General features: G+C 33.4%; 3 protein-coding genes across 4 annotated transcripts; 1 reads left to right on the top strand and 2 right to left on the bottom strand.

The window, feature by feature from the left end:
- Positions 1-295: 295 nt before the first annotated feature.
- LOC106710778 (protein brawnin) lies at positions 296-516 on the bottom strand. Its single transcript, XM_014502938.2, has one exon. It carries the CDS (start codon positions 514-516, stop codon positions 310-312), a length of 207 nt encoding a protein of 68 aa, XP_014358424.1. The 3' UTR covers positions 296-309.
- A 1-nt stretch (position 517) lies between these two features.
- On the bottom strand, positions 518-892 carry LOC106710777 (small integral membrane protein 4). Its single transcript, XM_014502937.2, has one exon. It carries the CDS (start codon positions 734-736, stop codon positions 518-520), a length of 219 nt encoding a protein of 72 aa, XP_014358423.1. The 5' UTR covers positions 737-892.
- A 2,592-nt stretch (positions 893-3,484) lies between these two features.
- LOC106710799 lies at positions 3,485-15,391 on the top strand. 2 transcript variants are annotated; one of them, XM_014502966.2, is made up of 6 exons: positions 3,485-3,780; positions 11,472-11,630; positions 11,970-13,293; positions 13,372-14,017; positions 14,212-14,888; positions 15,124-15,391. In XM_014502966.2, exons 1-6 carry the CDS (start codon positions 3,724-3,726, stop codon positions 15,210-15,212), a joined length of 2,952 nt encoding a protein of 983 aa, XP_014358452.2. In that variant the 5' UTR covers positions 3,485-3,723; the 3' UTR covers positions 15,213-15,391. The 2 variants fall into 2 exon arrangements, with proteins under 2 accessions (XP_014358452.2, XP_014358451.2); XM_014502965.2 differs by having other exon boundaries at positions 14,212-15,056.
- Positions 15,392-15,431: the final 40 nt, after the last annotated feature.

The raw sequence follows: 15,431 nt of genomic DNA, 5'->3' as shown, positions 1-15,431 counted from the left end.
TATTTATTACGGAAAATATTGTACAATGTAATTAGTGTTCATTTATTGTAAATATGTTAAATACTTAAAGTATGTACCAAATTAAAAATAAACTGTTAAAAAATTGTCTTTTTCATTTTAACTACTTGTTTCCTATAATTTAATAATATTGAATTAAATTACCTCTCAAGAGTTTCAAACCTCAATTATTGCTCCAATTATATTCTAGAATTCTAGATAATGTAATGCAACATTAATTACATCTATGTAGGTAATAAAACAGTAACACAATTATATAATCTATATTTACACTACAAAAAATATCATCATTCACTTAAGAATACCTTCATCTTTAAGTTCACTTCTAATCTTCCCTTGCAGATTTTCTGGTAGATGTTCAAGCTCTTTGTTTATGTATTTATTCAAATCAACTAAAGGTTTATAATGTTGGTGAACAAGCTGAGATCCGGCAAGCATTGATAACATAGCCGCAATAGAAAATGATATATATTGACCCCAAGTAACTCCTGCTGGCATCTTAAACTGCGGTGTACTTCTTTATTTTATCTTCAATTATATCTTTTGCTTGACGACGTTTAAAAGTAGTATAAAAATTAACTTCACCAACTTTCCAATTGATCATTGAAAATTCTAATGCTGCACCGAGGACAAAAAACATAGGCAAGAACCTATACATCCCAAAAGTCTTTTTTCCAGGCCATTTGTTTACTAACCTCTGAATCCAACCAATTCTCATTTCTTCTTTATGTAATAGGTTAAGACATAAAGTGTAGACAATTTTAAAAACTTTTCAACTAAGCAAAATTCGTTTATGAAACATTTTACGGAAATAAAGTCAAGGTACTGTTTACGTCGTGAAGTAAATGAAATTAATTATTCAAATAGAGAAATAAATGTATAAATTCCTTATCCTTACTCCTTTGATTATTTTGACAGTTTGATTTGATCATTTGGTACCACTGAAGTATGAAACCTATTATATAGGTCTATGTTTGATACTGATTGATCTGATAGTTGAGTTAACATTAACAGCACAGGTTCACAAGGATCTCTGACATCTGGTAAAAATACAAAAATAACAAACTAAAAAACTTTTGAACGATAAGAAGAAAAAGAGAGAATTTGACTATCTGTCATCTCAATCTTTAGGTATATAAAACTTGACTAATGTTAATTTTTTTTTAACTTCACTTACATTTATTTCCGAACTGTATCAAAGTTGAGAAACACGAGAAAAACGTAAGTGTCAATAACAAATCGATGTATTTGACATTTGTCAGAAGCTAATTGATGACTGTTAACAGTATCAAATATAAGCTATAGAAAATATGAAAAGTTTATGAGCTTATTTTGAGTGATAAATTCATAATTCCAGGTACTGGGCCCGAAGCAATTTTTTTTTGTAAATAAGTAATTACTTTAATGGATTGCGAGCAAAAGTGCGTTTTTGGGCGGGAATACTTTGAAACAACACCACCCATAAAGATAACAGAGGGAAGGCAAATTGGTTTGCATCAAACAGGTTGGGGTATATTGTCCGACTATTATCTAGAATCGGTTAAAATAAATTGCCAAAAAAGTGGAATATTTCTGTCATCTGCGACACTGAACGTCGGTGACAGAACAGGACAAACTACTTGTGTTGTAAAGGGGCCATTAGTGGGTCTGTTGTTCGATTTATCTTTAAGGGAATGGTCAAATATTGAAAAGCTATGTGGTGAACGTGATCAAGTTTTTTATAGATATTTTCATAAAGGATTATGCAAGACTTATAGCTATGAACAAAAAATGTTTTATCATTTCTGTCTTAGTAATCAAACGCAAAAATTACTTGTTGCTGTTTTTCGAAGATGCGTAAACTTAAGGAATAAAGATCAAAACGATGCTCTCCTGTATGTAATGGATCTTAGAAAGTGTGATAATTTTATTTTGGACTTATATTTAAATTATTTTAGAGAGAAAATATTTTAGAGACATTATTGTAGTATTTAATTACCATTTCTTTACACTTTACAATTACTAATAATGTGAGCATATATACAATAAGGGAATCTAACATAAGGCTGATACGGAGAAATTATGATAAATACAAGTTCATTAAATATGCAAGAAATCCCTACAGAGGGATACTGAAGCAGATGTGATAATTTCCATTTAAGTGTATTAAAAACACTCCATATTAGACATATGTATGATTATAAAATTAATTACACTGGAAATCTTATGAAATCCAATTTTACATTCTTATATATTACTTGGATGAGTAATAAATTAAGGTGGAAGATATAGAAGATTTACAGGAGTGAAAATACTAGTTACCTTTACAAAAAAGGTTTGAGAGCTTTACAAAATATAATTCTGTAATGAAGACATAAATAACAAGCACATAGTCAATCATTTGAGAATTTACATTTATGTTGATATCTGACTTATGGTTACCTCATTCAATTAATATTATTATAATAAATCTCATACTTATTTTTAAATATTGAAATTTTGTACATTGTTGAGAATATTAAATACTGCACTATTTACTTGATTGTCTCCTTTTTTATTTCAATAAGATTGTTACACCTATAAGTAAATTACAGTTGTCAGAGTACAAGCAAATATGTATGTTGTTTTTTCAAAACAAATGCTAAATACATACATGTCAAGTTGATTGTGATATTGTTCAAAAAAATACATTGTATTTCAAACGTAAATAAATTATATTATATCAATATTAATAAGTTAAGAGACATGAAAGATTAAGCAAAAGATAACGATTGCAAATATCCTGTAATGACATAAAAATCAACAACTTTGGAGGTCAACTTTTTTCTCAATTGGTTAAAAGGTAAATTTATTTTTAATTAAAGTATCTGTACATATGCACTATTTATCAAAGTAATGCGATAGTGTTATATCTTTGAAAGTATTATTATCAGCTGTTTGCTATGTCCATTGGCCTCCTCAACCTTAACCTAGTTTGTTGAGACATTTTTTTTTGCTAGTATATATAGAATACATAAGTTTAATCATATAGAATGGGATATTAAAATTAAATTTACCATCTTTCAGATGATAGTATTTCTACACTTCCTTATTTATATTTGTACTCAAGCACATACATAACTGCCGGCTATTTCAAACGCTGAGTCATAGGTAATATCATATATAGATCAAAGTTAACAATATAACACATGCCCGTAACCCAAATGGGTAGGCAGAGACCACGGACCTTCATTTGGCGCAGTCCTGACACACCTCTCTCGCTTCTTCTACGTCAGACATACATGCACGTCAGTTGCGAGTACTCTTAAGAAATAGACGTTTATTATTACAACATTACATTTATAATGCAGTTAAAGTAATTATTTGCAATTGAATACAAATCTTTTTTGTTCTATAGTAAATTATGACAGCATTAGAAAGTTATCACAAATGCAAGGCAATTGGTCCTTCGTTGCAAGAACGAGCGCAGAGCGTGGGCCACGACCCGCGTCTGCGTGGAAGCTTAAAATCCGTGGTGGGCGTTGACATCTAGTAGGTACTACGGTTTTTTGCCAACGGAAGGCAACAGCGATATTTAAATACATTTCGTAGGCGAAGGCTGCTCCGCGGCGGCGGAGCTCTGTCAGTGAGCTTCGTACGGGCGCGTAAAGCGGACGTGAGCGCCAGTGAGTGCGAGCGAACATCCCGAGTGTAGCTGCAGCGATCAAGATACGAACACCGACAGTCATGGAAGTCGCGGGTCAGTGGCGGCGGGAGTGGGCTGGAACGGCCGAATATGGAAAGGTAAGGTCGCCCCTTGCTGATTGGACACCCCTTTCGCGACAGTTTTTAAACTAAAGCGAGCTAACAACACCAACGATATGATTTATCGTTTTGTATAATTAAGATATTGTCTCTAAAATGTCACGCGTAGGTTTAAGTGCTGTCAAGACTGGATTTAGATTGTCTGTTGTTTTATTATCTCTCGGAACAGATTTATAACTGTGCAAGTGACATGAATTACGGCATTTTAGATTTACAAGCGGCCACTTCCAAAAGTATATGGCGGTCGTTTCCTTTTACGGTTTTAAAAAAGTCAGAGCCGAGCTATTGCCGGCCGAGACCCGCAACTTTTATACTTGGTATAATCTAAAGTGAATCATTCGCAACCACGTCTTAAAGTTCAATGCTGGAGGCAACTTTTTTCTTTACCCGTCCGAACCAGTTTTCAGTGTTATTGCTCTTTTTTATTTAAATCATACAAAACATAAAACAAGCAATGATTAGAGATCTGCAGAATGTAAGTAGTTATCGAGCTCATCTACATTTATAGTTTGCTGAATTCATTGTTTGGCAGAAAGGTCATGTAATAAAGACACAGACATCTGACCCTCTTTTAAAAACATAATTCAACAAACATCAACATTCTTGTGTACAAAAGTAAGTTAAGGTCATTTTCATCAAAATTAATGATAAAATTATTTCCTTTGTAAAGAGGAAATGTTCGCGGCTGCTTTTGACTTTTAAAATTAATAACTTATGTTGATTGATAAATTTAGGAAATTATTTTTGGAGTAGAAGAAAAGAAAATTATTGAGGAGATTTACTTTACCCCAGATGGGTAAAGTAGGCACAGGTGGGCACAGTTAATCGAAAAGTTAACTTCGTTAATCGTTAAAGCGTTAAATTCTCGAAAATTTAACGCAAGTTAAAGTTAATCGTTAACAGTTAACCATACCAAAATTATACATACTAATTTTACACTTATTGTGGCGACACTTGTTTAAAATAGTAATTTGACTATACATTCTATAACACATTAGTATTAGAGACAAGTATGAATGCATTATAGTATATTTCATTACGAGTGCGGAAAGCCTGTCATTGCAAAGAGTTCCGACAAATGTCTAACCGAGCCGAGGCGCAGCCGAAGGTGAGGGTTGACAGTGGGAACAAGTTGTAATGACAGTTCCGCACGTGTACTAAACATCTATTTTTAATACAGTTGCGAAAAAATGAAGCAATTTAATAGAATAATAAAAATGGCGCCAACCGTAAAAGAATACAGAGATTTTTTTTTGTTTTCTTCACCCATTCTGGGTAGGCAAAGGGAACTATGCCCAAACGGCCAAGTCTTCAGTAGATTATTTTTATTGAAATGAAATGAAAATGAAATTAAATAAAATGAAACCTTACCTAATTCATTGAATCAAATCATTAAATCTGATATTGTAACAAATTAGGAGCTTCTTTTTAGAAATATTTGCATGAATCATAAAAACTTCAATGATTATTTTTTTTGTAAAAACTTCCTGGTTGGTTTTTTCTTTATAATAGACATTATTTTGACAGTTGGGAAAGAGAAGGCACGAGTTTGGAAAAGATAAAGAAAAAGCATTAGTAAAAAAGTGTTTTAAAACAGTTGCTCAAAAAGTGGCGTATTGCAGGGACGAAGAGCGTTCGGAATTTGGACTATTACATAATCTTGCTTTTATATACTCGTAATGAAATATACTATTTCAAACCTTCTTTTGATTTTGTCCTGTTGGTCACGTCTTTCCCGGACGCTCTGATGCATCACACTTGCACGCGAACTTCACATATATCAATTATCAACTCGTTCGTTCACCATTCGAGTCGCCGACAGTCGCCCAACATAGTTGAACTTACGAGCCTGGCGTGGCGCGTAATTTAAACATAATGACAGCACGTCTCCAAGTTTCTAATTTAACGATTAACGGACTTTTATTAACGGAAGTTGAGTTTAACGGAAGTTAACAAAAGCGTTAACACTTTTTGAAGTTAACTTAAAAGTTAATCCGATAAGCAAAATGTTAACTTCGTTAATTAACGATTAACGGATTAACGAGTTAATGCCCAGCTCTGAAAGTAGGTATTGCAACTAAAGCAGAGTTTCCTATAGCATTTTACTCACATGAGATCTAGTGAAACTACAATAGGATCTAGTCAAACTGATGAAATTAGTTAAATAGATTCAGAAAAGATTTCATATTTTTCAGTTTCAACATTTTTATCGTACAATTTTTTTACAAGAATCTTCATTATAGTCAGACCGTATTCATCTCAACTTTAGTTTTGAAATATAAAATACCTACATATAATAATCAGAGTAGAGAAATACTAAAAACATTTACATATAGATTAACGGTTGTATAATATGTGCTCTGCTCTACGTATTATACAATATTACTAATATATATGTAAATACAAAAGATTAATATTAGTGAAACATTTTAAGCGTTACGTTCACGAGGTTCAATACAATCAGGTAGAGCAATTGATTGTGCCGTACTACTATTGCTTGAGCACATACATACATCGAGGCATAAAGTGCTGTCTACTGCTCTGCCCTCGTATGAAACGGGTAATATAATCGTGCGAGACAATGGTGATTTCTGCACTGACAATCGATTATCGAACAGTGAAAGTGGCTTCGCACGTGAGGAAGCTACGGTCTCCTTGCAACAACGACTAGCTATTCATTATGTGCTAATTTGTAGGAAACGGAAACAAATCATTCAGATTTTTTGTCATCGTGAATGTAGAGTTAATAAACAGGAAAGAAAATAAAACGAATAGCAATAAAGATACGACTATGATTTAATTTGATGCCATATTGAAACAATAAAATCCTGTTATATTGTTTTCTAACTTATGTAAATTTTCTACGAAATAAGTTTTTTTTTCAACGATATAAGTTTAGTTATGGAAAAAGTACCTCTAACATCGTTATCAAATATAAGACAACTAATTATGTAATATGGCATTGATCAACATAAACGTAAAAAACATGTCCAAGATACTTAGGGAACCACGTTCGCTTCATTATAGTTAAGTTATAAGCAAGTTACATCAATCTGTTGCGTTGATGTCTTTTGTTCTATTGACACTAATATTCTTATAATGCTACAAAATTATTTTTATTGTTCATTTCGAAAGAACGTATATCATTAGTATGAAAATATAGGTTAACAGCAAATATGCCATGCGATATCAGTATAAATTATGTAATTTGATGGTTATTAAATTTTGTTTTTCGTGTTGTCTATGAAATCGATCGAATGTTTCAGATTACCGAAGTGTTACATGGCAGAAACATTCATGATTACTTATTTTTTTATAATGTATTATGTACGCTTTCTTTTCTCAGTTTAATGTTATCCAATAAAATTTGAAATTCAAAATTAAGACGGTTTATCATCAATATATATATATATATACATAGTATAAAACAAAGTCGCTTTCGCTGTATGTCCGTATGTATGCTTAGATCTTTAAAACTACGCAACGGATTTTGACGCGGTTTTTTTTAATAGATAGAGTGATTCTTAAGGAAGGTTTGTATGTATAATAAATGCATAATATAGTAGAGAAACACTGATAAATTTAAAGTTTTCTAATGTGATGTCGTAAATAAGCACGTTTTTTTGCGCTTATATTGCAAACGCTGGCTGAACCCTACGAGATAGACCAAAATAATGTACTACAGTATTGTTCACCTTAAAAAGTTCAACAAAAAAGTCCGCGATGGTATATGTCTATCTCTTAGGGATAACCCAGCATAACCATTTTTATTCTTTTACGAAGTGATTTTAAACAATACAGCATTAATCCTTATCCATTTAAGTACCTTAAATAAATTGTGTATTTATTCTGTAGTAGGTATATTTTGCATTGCACCCGTGCGAAGCCGGGGCGGGTCGCTAGTCTATATATATAAAAGAAAGTCGTGTTAGTTACCCTATTTATAACTCAAGAACGGCTGAATCGATTTGACTGAAAATTGGTGGACAGGTAGCTTAGAACCAGGAAACGGACATAGGATAATTTTTATCCCGTTTTTTAATTTTTTATTCCGCGCGGACGGAGTCGCGGGTAAAAGCTAGTTTCTAATATAATCAAGTATGAATTCGCGAAATACACTATACTTACCTAACGCAAGATTTTTTCTAATATGTAATTTTTTTTTGAATCATTGACAATAACTTTACAATTTATTTTAAAAATGAACGATTACGAATATTGTGTTTGTTCTGTCGATGCTCGTGTTCGAAAACCGCCGGAAATCCTGCGGTGAGGTCGCGACGAGGCTGCGCCAGCCGCTACTATTGTAAATTACATCCACCCATTATTTAATTTATCCATCAACAAGAACGAAAATTATATTTTTTTTTATTTTAAACGTTTGATTAAGAAGAGTAATGTTTGTGTATGCAATATTTTACAGTTAAAATTACATATTTATAACTCAGGTACAAAAACATTTAAATTGCATTATTGCCTTCTGAGGTGTCAAATAGGACGATATTCGGAATAACGAATATTCAAAATTTGTATGAGGTCTGTTGTTGTACTTTACGCCAGATTGTCGATGACGTTACGAATACTTTCTCCTAAATTTTCGTGTCATCAGTAGAACTACTATCAGTTGGGTTTATTGATTTTTTAATTAAAAATAATTTAATATATTAAGACTGCGATGATTCAAATGGGTATTAACAAGTAATATTAAAAACCATTAGCATAATTAATCGCCATCGTTTCAAATACGCGCTTAGTATAGTTTGTTGATCTGATGATTTGTATGTGGCCGGTGTTTTCCCACAGACACGTCATACAGAATTATAAGTGTTGTATCGTAATTGTCGATGGTGCAAGAGTCGTTGACCGAACATAATCGCATCGCACTTTATATGCTCATTTTTAAATCTTTATCAGAACATGGACTGACAGGTTAATTTGCGATGTTAAATTAACACTGAATTGTAACATAATAACCGTTATGTTACATTAGCGGTTGGCGTCAAGCCCCGCGCTTGCCGCTCGTGGTCGCCGGTCGATCTTGTCTAGCCACTGACGTCAGATTATCCTTCGAATACTTGACCTTAATCTAATAACAGCCACAGTATTATTACAATAGACATATTGTCTAATAAGATCAAATGAAGTCTAAACATTTTAAACAATAACATGCGTGTGTTTTGATTCATCTTTCTTTACATAATTTTCTTCTTAAAGAATGACAAATATACAATTGTAAGGTTTAGGGTTATGTTGTGATTTGGACATGGTGTGTATGACACAGTTATCGAGGTATGATTGTACATTTAATTATGCTGTACACCTACGTTGTGCGAAACTTGTCGTTCATTGGAAAGATCGCAATCTTGAGATGCCATTTCATTTCGCCCCCGCGCCGCGCCGCACCACGCCGGAGATCACGTCACTCGCAACAATAAATATGTATACATGTTTATTCTTAACGAAGGTCGCAACGAGAACGCGTAACTTAGGATTGACAAATGTGAAGGTGTGTCCTTGCTTAGGGACATTTTTTTCGTATTCCAAATACTGGTAAATTACAATTTTAATAACAAAAGAATAACGTAATTTTTAAAATACGATTCTAATTGTCACGACTTGTTACCAATAACGTGATTATTTGGTGCTCGAAGCGCTCTCCGCCTACCCATGGAAAGACTTGTTACTGACACTAAACATATTACGAGACGCTTGCGAACAGTTATACAAGTGAGGTCATCAATACTTAAGTTATATGCTGGCGTTTCGTTACTGATTTACTTGAAAATGTCGAATAAAAACCTGTTTCTTTGTGTCTTTAATAAAAAATATTTTTCTTGCGCTCTGTATAGAGCCACGAGTTTTCTTCGTGGAAAAATTCACGTAAAATATATCGCTACCTTGTCTTCTCTATTTAAAATACCTCTTTATTTATATTCTTTTTATTTACTAAAAAAATTGTAGCCTATGTGTTGTTACAGACTTTGTTCTACATCTATTTTAAATTTCAGCGAGATCCATCCATCCAAACATTCGCATTTATAATATTAGTAAGATTTGCAATTTAGTCATCATACCTTCAACTGTTGTCAATGAGAATCACATAATAAGTTTAGCTTATATTAGTAACCATTGAAAAAATACAAATATGAAGTAAAGTAGAGAATACATCATCATCATCAGCCTTTTTCTGCCCACTGCTGGGCATATCTTCTATCTTCCCTGATCTAACGACTTCCCGCCGTGCGTACTAGAAAAAAAAATACAACTTTTTCTAACCTTTAGGCTTCGGTTGATCTTCTCGGATCCAAATTATGACTAAATTTTCTTGGTAATTCTACTCGGTTGAATTCAAGGAAGGAAATGCTTAAATCAATATCGTGACTAAAGTTAAAAAGGTTTCTTTGTAATTTACAATATATTAATGATGTAAAATAATCTTCTGACATATGAGAGTAGGAAGGAAACTTTCCGTCACTCCCACCATCGATCGATACCGTGGCAGCTCATTTTTGTTAAAACAAGCATTAAAGTTCAACGTACTTGGAATAATATTTGCATAAGTTTTTTGTTTACTTCCCAGGTATCCTTATCTTTAACTCATAGCATTATTCACCTATTAGGATGGACTGTACATTTAAATTCTGCGATTGCATGTTTTATGATTAACCGATTCTATCAAAATGTTAGTTGCTAGGAAAGCTCGTAGTTATTTCATAGACCTGCTTTATATATTAGAGGAAATACATTTTCCATTCCCAAAAATATAAACAGAAAAAATTCATGGCACCCTATGACCTTATGTATCTCGTCCATAAAAATGGACATTCCATTAAACATAATATAAAGACGCGAGAAACAATAAAAAACGACCCAAAATTCGTTTAAATAAAATAAAAGCTGTATTAACGTTTTAATGACATTTGTGCAATCTGTGACATTGGTATTTAGTATCATGATTAAGAAACATATTTAGAAGTTTATATTTTAAAATGGTACTTAATATTTATAATATGTTATTCTTAAGATATCATCTCCAAATGTATTTGAATGTCTTAACTATTTCGATTTATTTGATATAAGAACTTTTGAATCGGAAAAAGTGGATGACGTTACTTTGCAAACCCAAAGGCGTGGGCTGCCAAGGTTTTGTGAGCCGCTCCACGCTTCCTATTAAACTACGTCAGTGGCAACTAGCAACGCATGTCTTTAGCCGTTCGCATATTCTTTCGTATAAAGCTTTTAGTGTTTTTTTTTTATAACAAATGTACCCAGAAACTTGCTTATCTCAGCCTTTTTTAAGTGCATGTTTTATGAAGGTCTGAATGTGAAAAGGTGCGAAATAGTTTTGTTTAGTGGAATAACCATTTAAAAGGAAATTAATTTATGCATATACTAGCTGTCGCCCGCGACTCCGTCCGCGCATAATAAAAAACATAATATGTATATAGCCTGTGTTATTCGAGACTATGATCTACGTCTATGTCAAATCTCATCGAGATCCGTTGAGCCGTTCTCGCATTATAATATTAGTAAGATTTAGGTTGCTTCTCTATATTCTATTGACATCAAGTTTAATGTATAGTAACGTTTATTAATATTTTTTCTATGATTTCTTTTTGATAGAATGAGACGATATCAAAGAAAATTTAATTGATTAATATTTAACACAGGTTACAGAAGGCGGTGTGACGAAGCGCGTAGCGCGCGCAATGGAAGTGCTGCATGCAAGCGCGCCGGGAGCTCGCGTGCGCGTGTTGCGCGCAGCGTACCACTCCACCGCAGGCCCGGGGGTGCCCGCCTCCTCCTACATGCTTCAGTCTTCCAGAAGGGTAAATACTATTCTAAATTCGACTCATTTATCTGTCACAGAACACTGATTAGGTGAGCTGGTACATAATCCAATCATTGAATTTAAAGCGCCTAAAATTTCTTACCTCTGGCTGTAGCCAATCTGACACTGCAGTGAATCATTACATTAAAATATTTATAGTATCTAAGCCAAATTCATACTAGCCACATAAATTCTTTCATAGTACATGAAAACTTATATAGTAAGTTATGTTTTATATTACAGTATTTTGGTAATCAGTTTTTAACCAGCAACGACTTTAATTTCATTTCTTGTGATTCCTCTCGCATAAGTTTTTATAGTTTTTCATATATTCCAGGTAATATCATCTGGATATGACTTCGTAGAACCAACATCATTGCCGTCAAAGCCTTTGGAGATATCTTCGATACCTTTAGAAACTCTAGATTCAGATGTTGAGAAACAGAATTACAAAGTAACCGAACCCGATGATTTAGATATATCAGAACCGTCAAAATGGCGCAGCGGTGTCGGAAGGAGCTCGATTCGAATGCCGAGTGAGGAATCTTCATCGGCCGATAACGCCAGCATTATTGACCTCGATTCTAGAACAAATCAAAGGAATTCTTTCAAAAGTCATATATACGAACACAATGAGGACAGGATAAAGCCAAACCATCCTAAAAATAATAGAGTATCGCCATTATTAGATGCACCTGTAACACTAAGTACACTTAAATACAAGTCTCTCTTAAACGGCAGCGACGACTGGAATAATAGACGAAAGAGTTATAGTTTTGAAGATACAGCACCGTTGAACAAAATGATTTTAGATAGAAAAGATAGATTTGCAATTGAATCTTCTACTGATAGTGGTATTTGTAAGTCTTCTGAAATCGTTAACGATGTAGACAGCGCACGCCAATATAAAAGGGATAGAAAGCCAGAAACACAAGATGAAACATTCAAAGATTGGCTTTACAAGAACAGAGTCGGCCACCCTATGAAGCCGGTCAAGGAGCATAGCGTGACACCGGACAGACTCAGTGACAATAATATAACACTACAGTCTTCAGGCAAAGTATGTATCACCCTTCCAGTAGCTATTGAGACAGAAAATGGTTACGAGTACAGAAAATCACTGAACGTTGACGAAAATGATCGTAAATCCAAAAAGGTTGAATTTTGTAAAACTGAATTACATTTTGCGGCAGATACAGGAACCGTTAATATAATCGCCACGGATGAAAAACCACCTCCTACGAACGATTTTAGAAGGCGAAGAAGTGCATTTGTTCCTATTAGCGATAGATTCGAAAAGTCTGTTACTTTGTTCGGCGAAAAGACTGACTTTCACGGAAGTAGTAAAACTGAATATTTTTCTAGTTATAGCACTAACGATGTTGGTGACTCCGATGAGAATACAGCAGCTACAAAAAGTATTCTCAAAAATAAAATTCCGAAACCCAAGCCATATCTCTTAGGAGAGAACATGTCACTTGGGGACGATGATAATGTAAAAAATGGCAGTGTTGATGATAACAATGGCATATCTGGTGTTACTCTGGTTAATGCCCAACTTCAGGCTGACAAAATATACTGTAACGAAACTAGGCCTAGTTATTCAACTAGTTCTGGCTCAACTGCTATTCTTCAAAAGTCTTATAGGACCACCAATGAAGGTAAACAATACTTTTTAAGTAAAATATTCAATCAAGAAGTCTTTATTTGTAAATATTGATAACTTTCAAATCTTGCAGGTACCTTCAGACAAGGCAGTTTTAGGAAGACTTCTGCAAAGCCCGTAGTGGAAACAGATAAACACTTGCGATTGAGTAGCGAAAAGGATGACCTTTCAACGAATTCGGTTAAAAGAAAATTGCAAATGATTCAAAAATCGCCAACACTAGGAATTTCGAATACGCGCCAACTGAGGGATAGCGATCTAATGTATTTCGGAATTGCAAAAGATCGGAAGTTCGATTCGAACTCACATGAACGCCACGAGAATAAACTATACGATAAAAATAATGAGCAAGAGGAGATTTTTGAATCGGTCAGATTGGTTCGAAAAATTTCAAGCAGTGTTTGTAGTAGCGATATGGAATCAGATGATGCGCCAGAATATCAAAATATATTGTATAAAGCAAATTACACACCTGTTCCCGCTCCTCGTGGACGGAACAAATATGACATAGAAATAGAAACAAGATCACGAAATTTGAATTCAATAGAGGAACAAGATAACGACGATGTTCCGACGACGCTAAGAAGGTCCAGATTAAGAAGGCAAGAGACGACTAGTTCTTCAAGCCGCAGCATATCTGAGCCCCCGAAGGCTAACAGGTTGCGTCACAAAGAACCTAACCCTCAAAAGAGTAGTTCAAGAAATTCTCCTTCCTTACGGTAAATTTAAATAGTTGACTTTTACGTTTAATTTACTACATGCTAGTAGAAAATAATGTATAGATTTACATTTGTATTATTACACATTATAAGTGTGCAATTTTTTCGTACAATTCATAAACTAAACACAAAATAGCCTAATTACTGCACCGTTATCGATAATCCCTTAATTAAATTATCTTTTTTTATTTCAGTATGAAGAAGGACGATTTTAATAAAGTACTTGATATAGCAGAAGAAACTGTTTCCAAAGACAGTTCGTCTTTGTACGTTAATTTAAGACCAAAAGAAAGGCACCGTGCAAACGATAAAAAAGACTTAAAACAGCAAACTCGAATAAAAACACAATCAAATCTAACTGAAAAAAATAACACCATGGAACGTGTTAAAGCAAGAAATACTAATCAAGATGAAGATGGAAAGAAAAAAGCTGTAAGGTCAGATTCGCTAAAGAATAAAAGCAATGTAAATGAAAGTTCACCAACGCGTAAAACTAGAGTACAAAGAACAGAAAAACTAGTTACTCCTGAACTACCTCATAGTGGAAGAAGGAATAGAATCGAGGAGAGTATTTACGATAGAAGCAATACAAAAAGTGGAAAAGATTTAACATCTGCACAGAAGGACGATCGAATACGATCATTGCATCGTCACGCGAAACCTTTACCCGATGCTAATAACTCCTTAAAAAAACAGGACACCCTAAGAGTGGATACTACTAAAGATTTTAAAGAAAACTTTGATATAAAACATATTACACATCCCACAATTAATAATAATTTAACCAGCATTTCACAAAAAACAAAACCATCATCAAAATCGAAGAACAAAATTCCCGACAACTATAATGACACGAAAAAGTCTAGACGAAGTGAGTATGTCATTAATTACGATGATAAAGAAGGAACGGTCTCGTCTATACGAAAAGTTAGATCGAAACATGGTTCTGAAACTAAAATCCGTTCTGCTAAAGAGAACAAAGAGAATGCTACTATAGAACATAATGTTAGAATTAAACAAATAAATAAAATAGCCTTACGTAAGTAACTTGTATGCACATGATACTCATTTAAAACGTAAACGTATATAAAATGAAAATATTTCAGAAAAGATACCAGATCAGAAGGAAAAAGGATTTATGGGAAAGGCAAGAAAATCAAAAACACATATTCAAAGACCTTGCCATCTTTTATAACCGAATAGATTAGTCTATTTAAATAAATCGAGGAAAAAAATGCTTGAAAGTAAAATCACAAAGTGATTTTCGAAAGTTGTATTTTGTTTGTTGCTGTTTTATTGAAGAAAAGAAGTGTAACAATGATCTCACGGTGATTTTTTTAATAATAACGATTTTGTATTTTCTCTAATAACGCTAAACGCTTATTTTAATTAACATTAATATAAAACACAATTG

Source organism: Papilio machaon, chromosome 4 (genome assembly GCF_912999745.1).
Source record: "Papilio machaon chromosome 4, ilPapMach1.1, whole genome shotgun sequence".
Taxonomy (NCBI): domain Eukaryota; kingdom Metazoa; phylum Arthropoda; class Insecta; order Lepidoptera; family Papilionidae; genus Papilio; species Papilio machaon.
Note: the sequence above shows the minus strand (reverse complement) of the source record. Positions and strands in the feature narration are given on the sequence as shown.